General features: G+C 44.8%; 1 protein-coding gene across 1 annotated transcript; it reads right to left on the bottom strand.

Moving 5' to 3' along the window:
* Positions 1-2,327: 2,327 nt before the first annotated feature.
* LOC137536348 (oocyte zinc finger protein XlCOF7.1-like) lies at positions 2,328-14,803 on the bottom strand. The gene is made up of 7 exons (XM_068258527.1): positions 14,656-14,803; positions 13,377-13,490; positions 13,014-13,184; positions 12,806-12,929; positions 11,734-11,822; positions 10,763-11,069; positions 2,328-3,299 (listed from the first exon to the last, which is right to left on the bottom strand). The coding sequence occupies exons 2-7, from the start codon at positions 13,488-13,490 to the stop codon at positions 2,404-2,406; spliced, it is 1,701 nt and encodes a 566-aa protein (XP_068114628.1). The 5' UTR covers positions 14,656-14,803; the 3' UTR covers positions 2,328-2,403.
* Between the last annotated feature and the right edge of the window lie 532 nt (positions 14,804-15,335).

The following is a 15,335-nucleotide window of genomic DNA, read 5'->3' as shown; positions in this document are numbered from 1 at the left end:
TAGGTAGCTGCCGCCCAGTATAGGTTAGATTAGGTACCTGCCCCCCAGCATACGTTAGATTAGGTAGCTGCCCCCCAGTATAGGTTAGATTAGGTAGCTGCCCCCCAGCGTAGGTTCGATTAAGTAGGTGCCCCCCAGTGTAGGTTAGATTAGGTAGGTGCCCCCCAGTGTAGGTTTGATTAGGTAGCTGCCCCCCAGTGTAGGTTAGATTAGGTAGCTGCCCCCCAGCGTAGGTTAGATTAAGTAGGTGCCCCCCAGTGTAGGTTAGATTAGGTAGGTGCCCCCCAGTGTAGGTTAGATTAGGTAGGTGCCCCCCAGTGTAGGTTAGATAGGTAGGTGCCCCCCAGCGTAGGTTAGATTAGGTAGCTGCACCCCAGTATAGGTTAGATTAGGTTGGTGCCTTCCAGGGTAGGTTAGATTAGGTAGGTGCCCCCCAGGGTAGGTTAGATTAGGTAGGTGCCCCCCAGTATAGGATAGATAGGTAGGTGCCCCCCAGCGTAGGTTAGATTAGGTAGGTGCCCCCCAGGGTAGGTTAGATAGGTAGTTGTCCCCCATAATGGAGGGGGGAGCCGGAGCCGCGGGGAGGGCAACCCGACCTCTCCCTCCCTCTCCCCGGGCCGCCATCCGTGCTCCCCCCTCAGATGCAGAGCGCAGCAGCAGCAGCAGCAGCCAGAGAGGAAGCGCTGTAAACAACATACCTCCCTGCGTTCCAAGCGCTGCTCTCTCGCCGCCGGTCTCTTCCTCTCTGCCGCCTATACGATGATGCACACGCTGGTTCCTGTTAGCCGGAACTAGTGTGTGCATCATCGTATAGGCGGCAGAGAGGAAGAGACCGGCGGCGAGAGAGCAGCGCTTGGAACGCAGGGAGGTATGTTGTTTACAGCGCTTCCTCCCTGGCTGCTGCTGCTGCTGCTGCGCTCTACATCTGAGGGGGGAGCACGGAGGGCGGCCCGGGGAGAGGGAGGGAGAGGTCGGGCTGCCCTCCCCGCGGCTGCGGCTCCCCCCTCCATTTCAGCGCCCACCTCCCAACAGCGCCCCGGGCGGCGGCACGGGCCGCACGGCGCTAAAAACGGGCCTGTTTATAATTCAAACCACATTGGTCCTTTCTATCCTGGTTAATTGTCCTACATATTAACATTTGAATCTAAGAAATATATGAATTTAAATGATGAGAATAAAGTTTAGAGTCAATTAAGCACATTTTTAAGGAGGAAAAATACATATATTTACATAGATCTGTACATCAGTCCTGTAAGAGGGACAACTGAGGAAGAAAGAGGGACAGAGATATTGGGTTCCCAAAGAGGGATTGTTCCTCCATAAGAGGGACAGTTGGGAGCTATGCTTTTTGTATGCCGAACAGGATACAGGATACTAGATGGATTCTGCAGGCCAGTGTGATATGGACAGTATCTATGGCATGGCTAGTATTAGGGAGCCTCCAGGTAAGTCCTCTTTCTAATTGATCAATTGTTGCAAATATCTAGTTGTGGCTACTGTTGTTTACATAGAGTAGGACTGTGGGTAACAGAGGTAGCTTTGACAAGGCCCCTGATATCTTGTTTGGGTATAACTGATCTCTACCTATACCCACAGGGAGATGTTAGCAACCTCCAGGTAAGTCCTCCCTCAGGCATATCTACTATGTATGTTTCACAGTGGCTACTTGTACTGGTTCAACTTGAACACTGAGTGGCTCCCTGCAGCCCCATAAATCTGATATCTTTATTTTTTTTTTTACAACTGAAGACAGGCAATGTGCTGACTTGTTGGGACAGAGCTGAGCGGCCCTAAAACTGTTTGGGGGGGAGCTGATCGTTCGTTCACTTTTTTTAATGACACAATGTAATAAAAAGTTATAATTCATATCACAACTGTCCAATCATGACTCATTCCCTTTAAAGGATACCTGAAGTGGCATGTGACATGATGAGATAGATGAGTATGTACAGTGCCTAGCATACAAATAACTATGCTGTGTTCCTTTTTTTCTTTCTCTGCCTGAAAGAGTTAAATATCAGGTATGTAAGTGTCTGACTCAGTCCTGACTCAGACAGGAAGTGACTACAGTGTGACCCATACTAATAAGAAATCCCCCTTTTTATCTCTTTCTTGCTCTCAGAAGCCATTTTCTGCTAGGAAAGCGTTTTATAGTTGGAATTTCTTATCAGTGAGGGTCACACTGTAGTCACTTCAGTGTGAAAAAAAAGCAACATAGTTATTTGTGTGCTAGGCACTGTACATACTCATGTCTATCTCATCATGTCACATGTCACTTCGGGTATCCTTTAAAAGCAGTGAAACAGTAAGATCACAAACTTACAAGGTCATTTATAAAATGTGTTTATTTAGATTTCTATATCAGATAAAGCTGGCTTCAAGTGCAGTCATAGAAATCCAGTTTTAATGGAGTAGCTGTAGGTGGCGCTGTTGATGTCTGGCCAAACTGGAGCTCTGTGTGAAGCGGTCTCCACAGTGGGGACAGAAGTAGGGTTTATCACCTGTGTGGTTTTTCTGATGTCTGACAAAGCTGGACTGATGCGCAAAGCATTTTCCACACTGTGTACAACAGAATGGCTTTTGTCCTCCATGAGTGCTCTGATGCTGCAGGAGGTGGGCCTTCAGTGAGAAGTGTTTTCCACACAGGCGGCAGGAGTAACTCTTCTCCTCACAGTGACTCTGGACATGCCTCTCGTAGTTGGGCTTCTGTGTGAAGCTCTTAGCACACTTGGAACAAGAATATGGCTTTTCCGTCAGGTGGATCCTCTGGTGGCGCATGTGGTTGGATTTCTGGGTGAAACTCTTCCCACACTCCAAGCAGGAGAAGGGCTTCTCTCCAGTATGAACTCGTTGATGTTTACTAAAGTCCGATTTGTGCGCAAAACCTTTCCCGCAGTAAGAGCACTTATACGGCTTGCCACATATGTGAGTTTTGTGATGGGCAAGAAACATAACTTGGTTTAAGAAGACCTGACCACATTCAGAGCAGGCAAGTGACTTGGGATCCTGCCCAAAGGTCTGACTCACCTTAAGGCTTAACTCATGGGGAACAGAGTCTTCTGAGTGAAAGTGTGAAAGATGTGAACCACCTCTTTGAGGTAAAGTGCTGGTAACAATATCAGTGGGATCGGGAAGCCTTACGGTGTGTAGAGAGGGGTCCAGTGATGAAAGAGATCTTTGTAGATGGAGATTTGGATTCATGATGGTTTCTCCTGCTGTTGTGTTTACAATATCTTCTACACTACATTGCAGAGGTTCTGTACTCCCCTCTGGAGTAATATTACCATTCGCTTTGTATGCTGCACAGAAGATACAATTCTAATAATTATTATCATAAAATTACTGTGTTAATAAAATGAAATCAGAATAATTTTTATTTTAGCCAAATAATTTTGCACTTACAAGGAATTTGGGTTTGGCAGTTTCTTAAGGGACACAGGCAATATTATACAAGTATAGTAGAAGGTGAACAGAGGTGCCAAAAGGATAAAATATGCTACAATTGTTAAAACGTTAGGGAGGCGGTGGTGGACTCACCCTCCCCAAACAGACACAAAAGCTGTCAAATTTTTCTGCATGAAAAAATGTATTTACATACTCCAATAAAACAGGCAACACGTTTCGCAGGTATATTCCTGCTTCCTCAGGCACAGTGAGGCTGTCAAACACCAGGTCAAGAATCAAATAAAATATCGCCGATTAAAAGGGCTAACACCTCAAGATATCCGAGATAACCTTAGCTTTGATGAATTGACTGAATCCAGTTTGGACCCTGATACTCTGGTGTTTAAATACAACAAATGTGTGTCCTCCACCTTTGAGACCATTTCTCCCCTGTGCACCAAATATCTTACTCCACACCATCATGCACAGTGGTTTGATAACTCTATAAAAGAGCTGAAAAGACAAGGCCGAAAACTTGAGAGACTGTGGCGCAAATATCAGTCCCCAGAAGACAAACATGCCTTAATCCTCCACTAGAAGAACTACCAAAAGGTAATCACAGGAAAAAAAATCATCCTTTCTATCACAAGAGATTGCAAATGTAGTTAACAAACCAGCCCAACTGTTCCGCACAGTGGAAAAACTCTGCAACCCGGCATGTCAAAAACTTAATATCGAGTCTTCAAAGGACCTCTGTGACCAATTTGCCCATTTCTTCACAAAGTCTCCGCTATAAGGTCCGCCATCCAACTTACAGCATCTGAGCCTAATATAGAGCCGAAAACCATTAGCAGAGACAACATAACACCTTGGTCAAACTTCAAAGAAATTGATGAAGAAGTCACATCAAGCATCCTCCTTCACCTCCGCCTAACTACCTGTGACCTGGATCCTGGCTCAACACAGTTCATGTTGAACTGCCCCGACCTGTTCGTACCGGTATTCCTCAAAATTGTTAACTGTTCCTTACAATCAGGGATATTTCCTGCTTTACTGAAGGAAGCAATCATCAGGCCTCTCCTCAAAAAACCCTCCCTGGACCCTGATGCAATGACCAGCTACAGACCTGTCTCTAACCTCCCCTTTCTGGGCAATCTAATTGAAAAAGCTGTCTACCTCCAGCTAGAAGCCAAAATCCTACAAAACAACAGTTATGACCCCTTCCAGTCTGGCTTCAGGAAACACCACAGCACTGAAACTGCCCTCATCCAAATATGCAACCACCTGCTCATGGCAAGAGACAGAGGAGAGTGCTCGATCCTCATACTGCTAGACCTTTCTGCAGCCTTTGATACAGTTGACCATGACATCTTGATAAACAGGCTACAGGAATACTGCGGCATTGATGGCATTGTTCTTCAGTGGTTCCAATCCTTCTTGAGTGGCAGAACCCACAAAGTATCTATGGGGCCCTTCCTGTCCACCCCTGTATCACTTAAATATGTGGTGCCCCAGGGCTCAATCCTCTCTCCCCTGCTTTTCACGATTCACATGATACCGCTTGGAAAACTAATCCAAAAACATGGCCTGACATACCACTGCTATGCAGACGACACCCAACTATATCTTTCCTTCAAGCCTGGTGTGACAGACCCAACTCGAACTATAAACGCCTGCTTACATGAACTACAGCAATGGTTGAATGACAACTGGCTGAAACTAAATGCAGACAAAACTGAAGTCCTTCTGATTGGAGGGCAGAGCATGATAACAAAACAACTTAACTTGCAGTCTTCACCACTGGGAATAGGAGGCACGGATCTACGCAGCTATAATCATGTGCGTAGCCTGGGAGTTCTAATTGATGGAGACTTAAACTTCAGAACTCAAATCTCTGCTGTGGTGAAATCATCCTGTTTTCACCTGAAGAACATCGCAAAAATCAAGCACCTCATCCCCCCAGAAGATCTGCCAACCTTAGTTCATGCCTTCATTACCTCCCGACTGGACTACTGTAATGCTCTCTACACTGGCCTTCCAAAAAAGGTCTTGTACCGCCTACAGCTGATACAGAATACTGCTGCCAGACTGCTAACCAACCAACCCCCGTCACTGCCACATAACGCCAGTCCTGCACTCCCTTCACTGGCTACCTACAGAATGGAGGGTCCTATTCAAGATGGCCTACTGACATTTAAACCCCTGAATAATCTAGGTCCTGGATACATGAAAGATATGTTGCAGCTGCGTAGCAATCCCCGTAATCTCAGATCCGCAGGGTCTAGTAATCTAGTCATACCCAGAGTCCATTTGGAAACTTTTGGTCCCAGAGCCTTCTGTCATGCTGCCCCTACGTTTTGGAAATCCTTACCTCAACAGATCAGGACAGCTCCATCCCTGGACGTGTTTAAATCCAGACTGAAAACCCACCTGTTTAGTTTGGCATTTGCAGAAATATAACTTTTGTTGTGTGAATACTTCATCCTACTACCAATTACTGAATCTGAGAGAGCCTAAGCGCTTTGAGTCCTATGGGAGAAAAGCGCTATAGAAATGTTATTGTATTGTATATATTGTATTGTACTAGACTTCTTGCTGTGTGATACTCCTTCTGTTGTTGCCTGAGGAAGCAGGAATATAAATGTGAAACGCGTTGCCTGTTTTATCGGAGTATGTGAAAACATTTTTCGTGCTGAAAAATTGACAGCTTTTGTGTCTGTTTGGGGAGGGTGAGACCACCATCGCCTCCCTAACGTTTTAACACCTTTAGCATATTTTATCCTTTTGACACCTCTGTTCACCTTCTACTATACTTGTGTCCACCGCAAGGTGGAGGGGTGTTTGTACCCTTTTTTCCTGATCTACAGAGAGCGACATCTTAGTCCTGAGTGGGGACGGGCCTAATATCCCCACCTGCCTTTACAGTGGTTGCCTGTGCGGTAACCCTGGTTTGTGAGTATAAATTGCTTACTATTCATTTCTCCTCCCTATTCCAATACATACTACACAATATTGGGCTCTCGGTTTCCCTTGCTTTGAATATTATACAAGGACAGACAGTATAGATCAGGCATGGGAAAACTCGGCCCTCCAGCTGTTACAGAACTACAAGTTCCACAATGCATTTGCCTTTATGAGTCATGACTGTGGCTGTCAGACTCCTGCAATGCATTGTGGGACTTGTAGTTCCTTAACAGCTGGAGGGCCAAGTTTGCCCATGCCTGGTATAGATAATTACAGATCAAGGACAGTATTACCATAAGGGGGAGGGAACATCAATGGCTACAGTATTCACTTTGGCATCAGTAAATACAGCGTTTCCTTGAATATAAGACACTGTCTTATATTAGTTTCCTCCCCTAAAGTTGTGCTAGGGCTTATTTTCAAGGGGAAGCTTATATTTCTGGGAGGGGTAGACGCTATAATAGTGTATGGGGAGGTGTGTGGTCTCTTACTGCACCTCCCTTGTGGCTGCGTCCCCCTCCATTGGCCTATAATAGCTCCAGTCTCCGCACAAGCTCTGTGACCGAGCTCCCCTCTGTCATACCGCACCTCCCTTGTGCGCTGGCAGCACATCAGCATGCGCACAGATTGATTATGACAGAGGGGAGTGCAGTCACAGAGCCGGTGTGGAGACTGGGTCAAAGGGCGGATACCAGAGCCGTTATAGGCCAATGGAGGGGGACTCAGCCACAAGGGCAGTAAGAGACCACACACCTCCCCATACACTAACATAGCATTTTATTTACTGTAGCTAGGTTAGGTGAGGTCTTATTACATTATCTCAGTATAACCCCAGTGGACACAGCATCTACAGATGGACACAACCACTGTGCCATTTATGTAACCAGACAAGACATGACACAGAACATTTATATCACACTTTTCTACTGGCAGACTCAAAGCACTAGAGCTGCAGCACCTAGAGTTCCCTCTATAGGCAGTAGCAGTGTTAGGGAGTCTTGTCCAAGGTCTCCTCACTGAACAGGTGCTGGCTTACTGAACAGGAAGAGCAAAAATTGGAACCTCCCAACTTCTTGAGATAAGAAAGAGGGACACTTAAGCCATACCCCTGTCACACCCCTAATCACGCCCTGAGACACCTCTAATAATGCCTATGACAAAACACTTAGTCACACACACCATAAAAATTTCATAAGAAAAATATGTTGTTTTGTACTTCAAACCATACTGGTTCTTTCTATCCTGGTTAGTTTTTAGAAATATATCAATCTAAAGAGAACCTGTAACAAAAAAGAAAGTTCCCCTGGTGGGTACTCACCTCGGGAGGGGGAAGCCTCAGGGTCCCAATGAGGCTTCCCCCTCCCCTGTAGCTGCAGGCAATCCAGCACTGTCTCCCCCAAAGTGTCCGGCAATCCTCCCTTGACAAGCCTGATAAGCGCTGATTTATTTACCTTTCCTGGCTCTGCACGGAGATGGGCGGAAATAGCCGATCTCTGTCGGGTCAGCTCTATTGCGCAGGCACAGGAGACTTGCACCTGCGCAGTAGAGCGGGCCGACAGCGATCGGCTATTTCCGCCTATCTCTGAGCGGAGAGCCGATACTGCGCCTGTGCTGGAGCCGAGAAGGTAAATATTTACATCCCCGTTGTTCTGGGAGCTTTATCACTACCACCGTGGGACCGAGGAGGACGGGGGAAGCCTCAATAGTATCCGGAGGCTTCACCCACCCGTGGTAAGTACCCCCAGGGGACGTTTTTTTTTGTTACAGGTTTGGATGGGGATAAAGTTTAGAGTCAAATACATTTTACAGTAGAAAAATACATATATTTGCATAGATCTGTACATCAGTCCTGAAAGAGGGGCAAATGAGGAAAAAAGAGGGTCAGGGAGATTGGGTTCCTAAAGAGGGACTGTTCCTTCGAAACAGGAACAGCTGGGAGCTATGCTACCTGTATGAATTTTGTATTAGAGTGACAATGAAGCGAAAAAAAAATATGATATAATGAATTGGTTGTTTTGTATGGATAAATAATAGAGCATTAGTAGCAAATAAATTAGTCTCATATTTTTATTTCCAGTTATGTAGCTTTTTTATAACATTGCATCACATCATTCTCTAATATTTGCAGTTTACACATTACACTCAGCATTCTTTACCGAGCAGGATAATAAACTTTTGAACTCTCCTCTGCAGAAAAAAACAAATTACAATGACAGTTGAGATAATAAGCTTCAGAAGACAGAGCTCTATGCGACTTTGAAAGTCGTGGAGCTCAATGAAGCTTTTTTGCATAGATAACAACTGGAGTTTCTTAACTCTTCCTGTACTGGAAACAATATTAGACTCAAATCTCTGCTGCTAATGTTTTATTTGTTAGCTGTACTAGACATACCAATCATTATACCATAAGTTTATTTTCACTTCAGATTCCCTTTAAGGATTACTTCGGAGGATTTTTTGTGAAGTATGCTGGTCCATTCTGCACTATTGTACTTTTGTCTGCCTGGGCTCTGCTGGACTGACCACCTGCACATGATTACAATAGTGGGAGTGCGTCCAAAACCTGTATATTACACTAACAAAAGCAGCATCACATTTCTAAACCAGCAGAGTACAGTACTAGAAATGGTATTTCCTGTACTCTGCACCTATGCCTGGGAAGACTGTATGCAATGTCACAAGCAAAGGAATGTATCCTTGACTGTGGCACTGACTGAATGACTGTGGCACTTAGACCTGGTCCACACTAGGTCCGGAAATGTATCCGTGGCTGCGTTTTTCAAACCTGATGAAAAACGGAGTCCCGGATACTAATGTTCAAAATAGCAGCCAGCCTCACCCAAGTAAAAAACGGATCCGTCTGCGTTTGCGGGGACCCGTTTTCAAAATCTGAACGGAAGGTCCGGATCTGCTGCATTTTCACGCAACGGATCAGGACCACGGATACACGCAGGGGTAGTGAAAAGCAATGAGAAAACGCATCTCCAGCTCCACAGGCAAAAAACTGATGTGAAAACGGATAGCCTGAGCTTTATGATTGGCCCAAAAAAATCCTCCCACTCCTTCCTAATGATGGAGACGTTTTCTGTCAGGGAAAAACTGAACGGAAACTGATGCAAAACTGATGCAATTTCATCAGTTTGCAGTACGGTGGGTACTTCCCCTGATCCGGACTGCAGTGTCCGTCCTGCAACTGTGTCTAGTGTGGACCTAGCCTTACTGACAGCTATAATCACCGTGGCAAGGAAATAAAACTAACCCTGAGACAAATGCTATACTTTTTTCACTGTGGCATCAGGTAGGAAGATTCCTATTCATTAAACAGTAGAGACAGAGGCTACAAAATAGAATAAAATATGCTAAAAACTATTTTAAAAGGGAGGTAGTGGTGGACTTACCTCCCCAAACATAGGCTCAGAAAGTCGAGATTCCACATAAATCAGACCTTAATCAAAAAAGCTCCAAACAGGCAACACGTTTTGCAGGTATCAACCCACTTCTTCAGGCAATAAAAGGAGCAACTTTGCTGAACTTCAAGCCAAAACTAGTGGCTACTTTTGGCTTGAAGAAGTTCAGCAAAGAAGTGGGTGGATACCTGAGAAACGTAATGCCTGTTTGGTGCTTTTTGTTTAAAGTCTGATTTGTGCTGAATCTCGACTTTCTGAGTCTATATTGTAGAGGTAAGTCCACCACTACCTCCCTCCCTTTTTAAACTGGTTTTAGCATATTTTATTTTGGCTCTTCTGTTTCTACCTGTTTACTTATCAGTAGTCCACCCAGAGAAGGAGGGGTGTTACCCCTTTCATTGGAAAGCCACATCTTAACCCTAGTGGGGTCTGGTCTAATCTCCCCAACAGAGCTGTGGAGGAAATCATCCGACTCCAAGTAACCAAAATGGCTCCGACTCCTTAGTCTAATAATTATTAGGGCTATGAATTTGGTACAAAAATCATTTGACTCAGACTCCTGAGTTTATGAAACCACCGACTCCAACTCTGACCCCAGGTACCCAAAATTACTCTGACTCCTTGACTCCACAGCTCTGCTCTCTACCTGTCTATACAGTGGTTACCTAGATGGTAATCCACCTTTGTGAGTACTATGTACTGTGTCGGACTGGGAGCTGGAAAAGCTTAGGAAATCCACTTGCTGACCAAGCAGCAGTAATCATGTGCTGCTGCTCACAGTGAAGACTTGCTAAAGGCTTCTATTGGGAGTGATAACACAGGGTTTCTGCTGCTTGGCCAGCAGATGGATTTCCTCAGCTTTTCCACCTCCCAGTCCGATACGGATTATGTGAGATTGACTTACTCAACATACTGTACTGGAGCCCTCGATTGTCTCCCTTTTTGTCTTACAAGATTCCTAGCCATGCATGACACAGGTGAAAAGTGCAGAGCTCTTCCATCCTCACCTGTGCTGATCTGTGAAGGAATTTCCTCCTCCTTACATGACTTATGGCCTTCCACAAATGTCTCCTTGGCTTCCTCCTCCGTACATGGCTTGTGGCCCTCCACACATGTCTCCGTGGCTTCCTCCTCCTTACATGGCTTGTGGCCCTCCACACATGTCTCCGTGGCTTCCTCCTCCTTACATGGCTTGTGGCCATCCACACATGTCTCCGTGGCTTCCTCCTCCTTACTTGGCTTGTGGTCCTCCATACATGTCTCTTTGGCTTCCTCCTCCTTCACCTCCACTTTAATGTTCCCCATGGAACCATCCTAGAAAACATGACCTACGAAGTTCAGTGAATCTCTAAGGGTGTCCAAATATTATTCGATATTCAGCATTGATGTCAGGCCAATTCGATCATAGTCATTGAATCTGACAGATATCAATGCTGCAACATGGCCACCCGAAAGGATTGATTGGGCATGCTGGATAAGAAAATCAAAGTCACAAGGGCTCAAGCAGGTGCACGGCAGTAACAACGTTCAATATCCTGAAGACCAATGGACTCCTGGCCAGTCTCCCCCCAAATGTAGATGTACACCCCGGGCCTGTGGTGGTGAGTGTTGCAGGCTCACTTGTCCACTGGCATGAGTTCTCACCTCCCTATGTCCAGCGTCTTCATGAATTGCCACCGCGGGGGCCTGTACTATGTGACCCAGGCACATGTACTGACGTCACTATATGAGGCGGTATCAAGTGGCACAGGCGCTCGCAGTGGCAATTTAGGAAGACACTGGACACAGGAAGAGACGAGGAGTTGCATGACAGATGAGCCTCCAACACAGATTTTGATCAGAGAGGGATCTGATGGTCGATCTGGTGGCAAATCGAAATATGTATAGCCAAATAAAGAGACGTAACAAGAAGTCATTTTGAAGTTCTCTCTACCAATCAGTTATCCTGTCACTTCTTGAGACTCTTGCGTCCTCCTACCTGTGAAAGGTTCTGATGTTCCTCTGTACAATCCTGGGAACAAAGAGGACCTGTACATCTCTCTGGTGGCTTCAGGTCATTGAATCCATCTGTTGAAATTAAACACTGACTAAATACATTGGAACTGATTTACGAAGACATCTCTACAGAGCTCCAATGGGGAAATCACAGGGCTTGGTTCACACATAAAAATGTGTCCAGTCCTATCCTGTCAGTTTTCGGCAGTTGGCGTCAGTTTTGTAGGTGTTTCTGTGGCTGTGTTCACAAATAAAAGGTGTACATTTCTGATCTGGTATTGTAAAACTGATAGAAAACTGATGCAAAACTGACAGGACCGGAAATGTGCAGATTTATGTGTGAACCAAACCTAAGTATTTAATTAAAAATCTTTTATGCATATTTTGGACACCCTGAGTTTATTGAAGGCCTCAACATAAAACCACATCACACAACTGCGTATTTACTAACCTTAAAGGCCTAGTTCATGCTTCTGTTTTAATGCATATTATGTCAAATACATCATTATTTGCAATGCACAAAGCTTTGTGAATTGCATATTAACCATTTTGGCAGCAATCATTTTTTTTCTTATCTGACTGACTTGGTTTGTAATGCTTTCTTCCTGTGTGAATGTCAGATGAAGCTTGGCTAGACTGAACACCAGACTATAAACAGTCCAATCTCCTGCAGTATCCCATCCTTACCCACAAGAGGTAGTCAAAGAGTAGCTGGGAGAGGAGATCTTTTCCTATGGTCACAGAGTTGACCCTGCCCACCTCCTCCCTGTACTCCTCAGGATGGAGCAGAGGGAGGAGGTGGGTGTGGTCATGTGATGGCTCTGTACAGAGGAAGGAACTCACTTTCTTCTAGCTGCTCTATACTTTGTGCATAGGTTTCTGGGTCACGGTATTGACTTTCCAAAGAGAATTTCAGTCTAGGTTTGCTGGATCATTTACAATACCTCAGCTGGAGATCTCTGAAGAGAGAACCTAGGTTCCCCAGATCTCTGGAGAACCTAGGTGGAGATTCCATATTGCTCTACCCTTTACAAGAAATGGAAGTCTCCTCTTACCCGGTGATGTGAGGGCCGGCTCATTCTCCATCATGACCTTTCCATAGAAATCCTTGTGTCCTTCTAAATACTGCCACTCCTCCATAGAGAAATAGACAGTGACATCATGAAACCTCACAGGTACCTGAAACACACAATGATATAGTCATCGTTCACATAAATCCCTTGTGTTACTGGATAATGTCCCATAATTCCCGGCACCGCTCACCTCTCCAGTCAGTAGCTCAAGAATGTTGTTGGTGACCTCCAGGACCTTCTTGTTGTTGGAGGATAGCAGTTCCACAATGGAGCTCTGGCCTGTGCTCCATCCTGTTGAAACACAGGAATGGTTGGTGGTGGTCCCATGCTCACTGGACTCCTTCTTTATGGGTCCATACACCTAATTAGGAAAAACATGACCATTTCATAATGTTCACTTCACTGTTCCCGACATTTTATCACCTTTTAGTCAAGTCTGTTAATTACTTGTCTTGTGACACTCCAAGAATTCTACTCACCCGTTTAGTCGAAAGGGCATGTTATGAATAAAGATACACTTAATGTCATGTTCTACTCTTACAATTATCCTCACCTCTCCAGTTAGCAGGTAGATTATCTCGAGGGTGAGGTCTAATATTCTTGCAGTTAGGTGACTGTCGTAAGAAATCATGCTATGCTTGTTTATCATGTGATCTAAGTTGGTCATCTGACATACAAAAAGAAAGAACTGATTAGCCGGCAGTGCAAACACCATACCATGGGGGAACTTCACGTTAGGCAATATGAAGAATCTCATAAAAGTGCAATCTCATAAAACATAGCATTTTGTTCTTTATTTTTCAGACATGAAAGCACTTTGTAAAGACTCTATAGCAGCAAACACAAACCACTGATTAGCTTTTTATGAATTCTCTCTTAAGAGAAGATGACTCGGAGAGAAGCGACTTCCTTCCTGCTCTAAAATATTAGCCACAGCATGATAATCTTCAGGAAAAAGAAACATTTCTTCATTACAAGTTATGGCAATCCTAAAGAAAAGACTCAAGTTTTAACTTGGTTTCAATTTGCAGGGAGCACTGAAAGGGTTAAGCCTCTGTGTTTACTGTATGGGGAGAGCTGCTTCAACAGAGCTGTAGGCAGAGATCCTGCAGTCTATTCACAGCTGCTGATAAGAACTAATTGGAGTGTTTGATCTGGCTAAACAAACACAGAACACAGAGCAGTGAATTTCTTCACTAACTAAATGTGGAATAGACTTTTTATTGTGTGCTGTGAAAGAGCTGCCACTTCTATTAAGGGGGCACATGGGGGACACACTGGAGACAAAAGGGGACACACTGGAGACAAAAGAGGGCACACTGGGGACAGGAGGGGACCACAAGAAACTAAACAAGCAAGGGGGGGGGGGGGGAATTAAAGCATCAGACACACATTCGGGGCAAGTTGCACAGCAATGATATGGACATGATCCCTCAGGCGACAGTACGGTGCTGAGACTGTCCAGACGTGACGCTAGTCTCTCTCCAGGAGAGTAATGCCCTCGGTCGAGTCGATCTACAAGATGGATCTCTCATCTATGCGCCGAAGGGGATTGAGGGTCTGCATCATTCTGGCGGCTCATGGTGGCCACACTTATTATATGGTCCCTGGCTGTGGGATCACCAAGGAGAGATAGTGATGGGGGGAGGGGCACAACAATGATTTGTAATAATAAACCTGTATTTGGAGTATCCATATTGATAAAAGATATTAATTAAAAAATAATATTACTAAAATAATACAAAACACATGAGTCTAATATTATTCACTTGCATTAATAAGTTACAAATAATTGTTTTGACACTCATGCAGGGATCACACACAACCCTTACCTGCTGTCACTTCTCCCACTTAGCCATCTCTGTTCAAATTTAGATATGTTTCTTATTGTACGTGTGAAGGGGAAGTTGTCAATAAAGAAATGCACAATTTCCTCTGTATGCGTTCCACTGTTGTTCCTGCTTATGCGTCTCAAACTTTTTTTTCCCCTGTCAGTCAATAAACTTTATTACCAATAACAATGCAGGACACATAAGCTTTGATAGGAAAAGGCAGAAAACCAGCCTGCGGCTCTTCTATTGGAGATCTTCTCAGCAAACAGAACAGTGACACCTAGTGCTAGCATGTGCTCATAGCTCCTACAGTGACACCTAGTGCTAGCATGTGCTCATAGCTCCTACAGTGACACCTAGTGCTAGCATGTGCTCATAGCTCCTAATTCCCCCTCTGGAAACCAAATCCCTCTGTCCACCTTTTTTCCTCATTTGTCCCCTTTCAGGGTTGATGTACAGATCTATAAAAATAACTGTATTTTTCTACTACTACTGAATGTACTGTAAACATTATTTCTATCATTTTAACTGATATATTTCTTACTTTCAAAGCAATACTGAAGTGAATAAAAACAAGAAATAGTTACCTATTGAGAGGGAAGGCTCTGGGTCCCCACGTTCTAGCGTTAACCCCCCCCTTCCCATTAGGAGTTACTAGGGTTGCCAGGTGTCCGGTTTTA

Source organism: Hyperolius riggenbachi, chromosome 10 (genome assembly GCF_040937935.1).
Source record: "Hyperolius riggenbachi isolate aHypRig1 chromosome 10, aHypRig1.pri, whole genome shotgun sequence".
NCBI classification, from domain to species: Eukaryota; Metazoa; Chordata; class Amphibia; order Anura; family Hyperoliidae; genus Hyperolius; species Hyperolius riggenbachi.
Note: the sequence above shows the minus strand (reverse complement) of the source record. Positions and strands in the feature narration are given on the sequence as shown.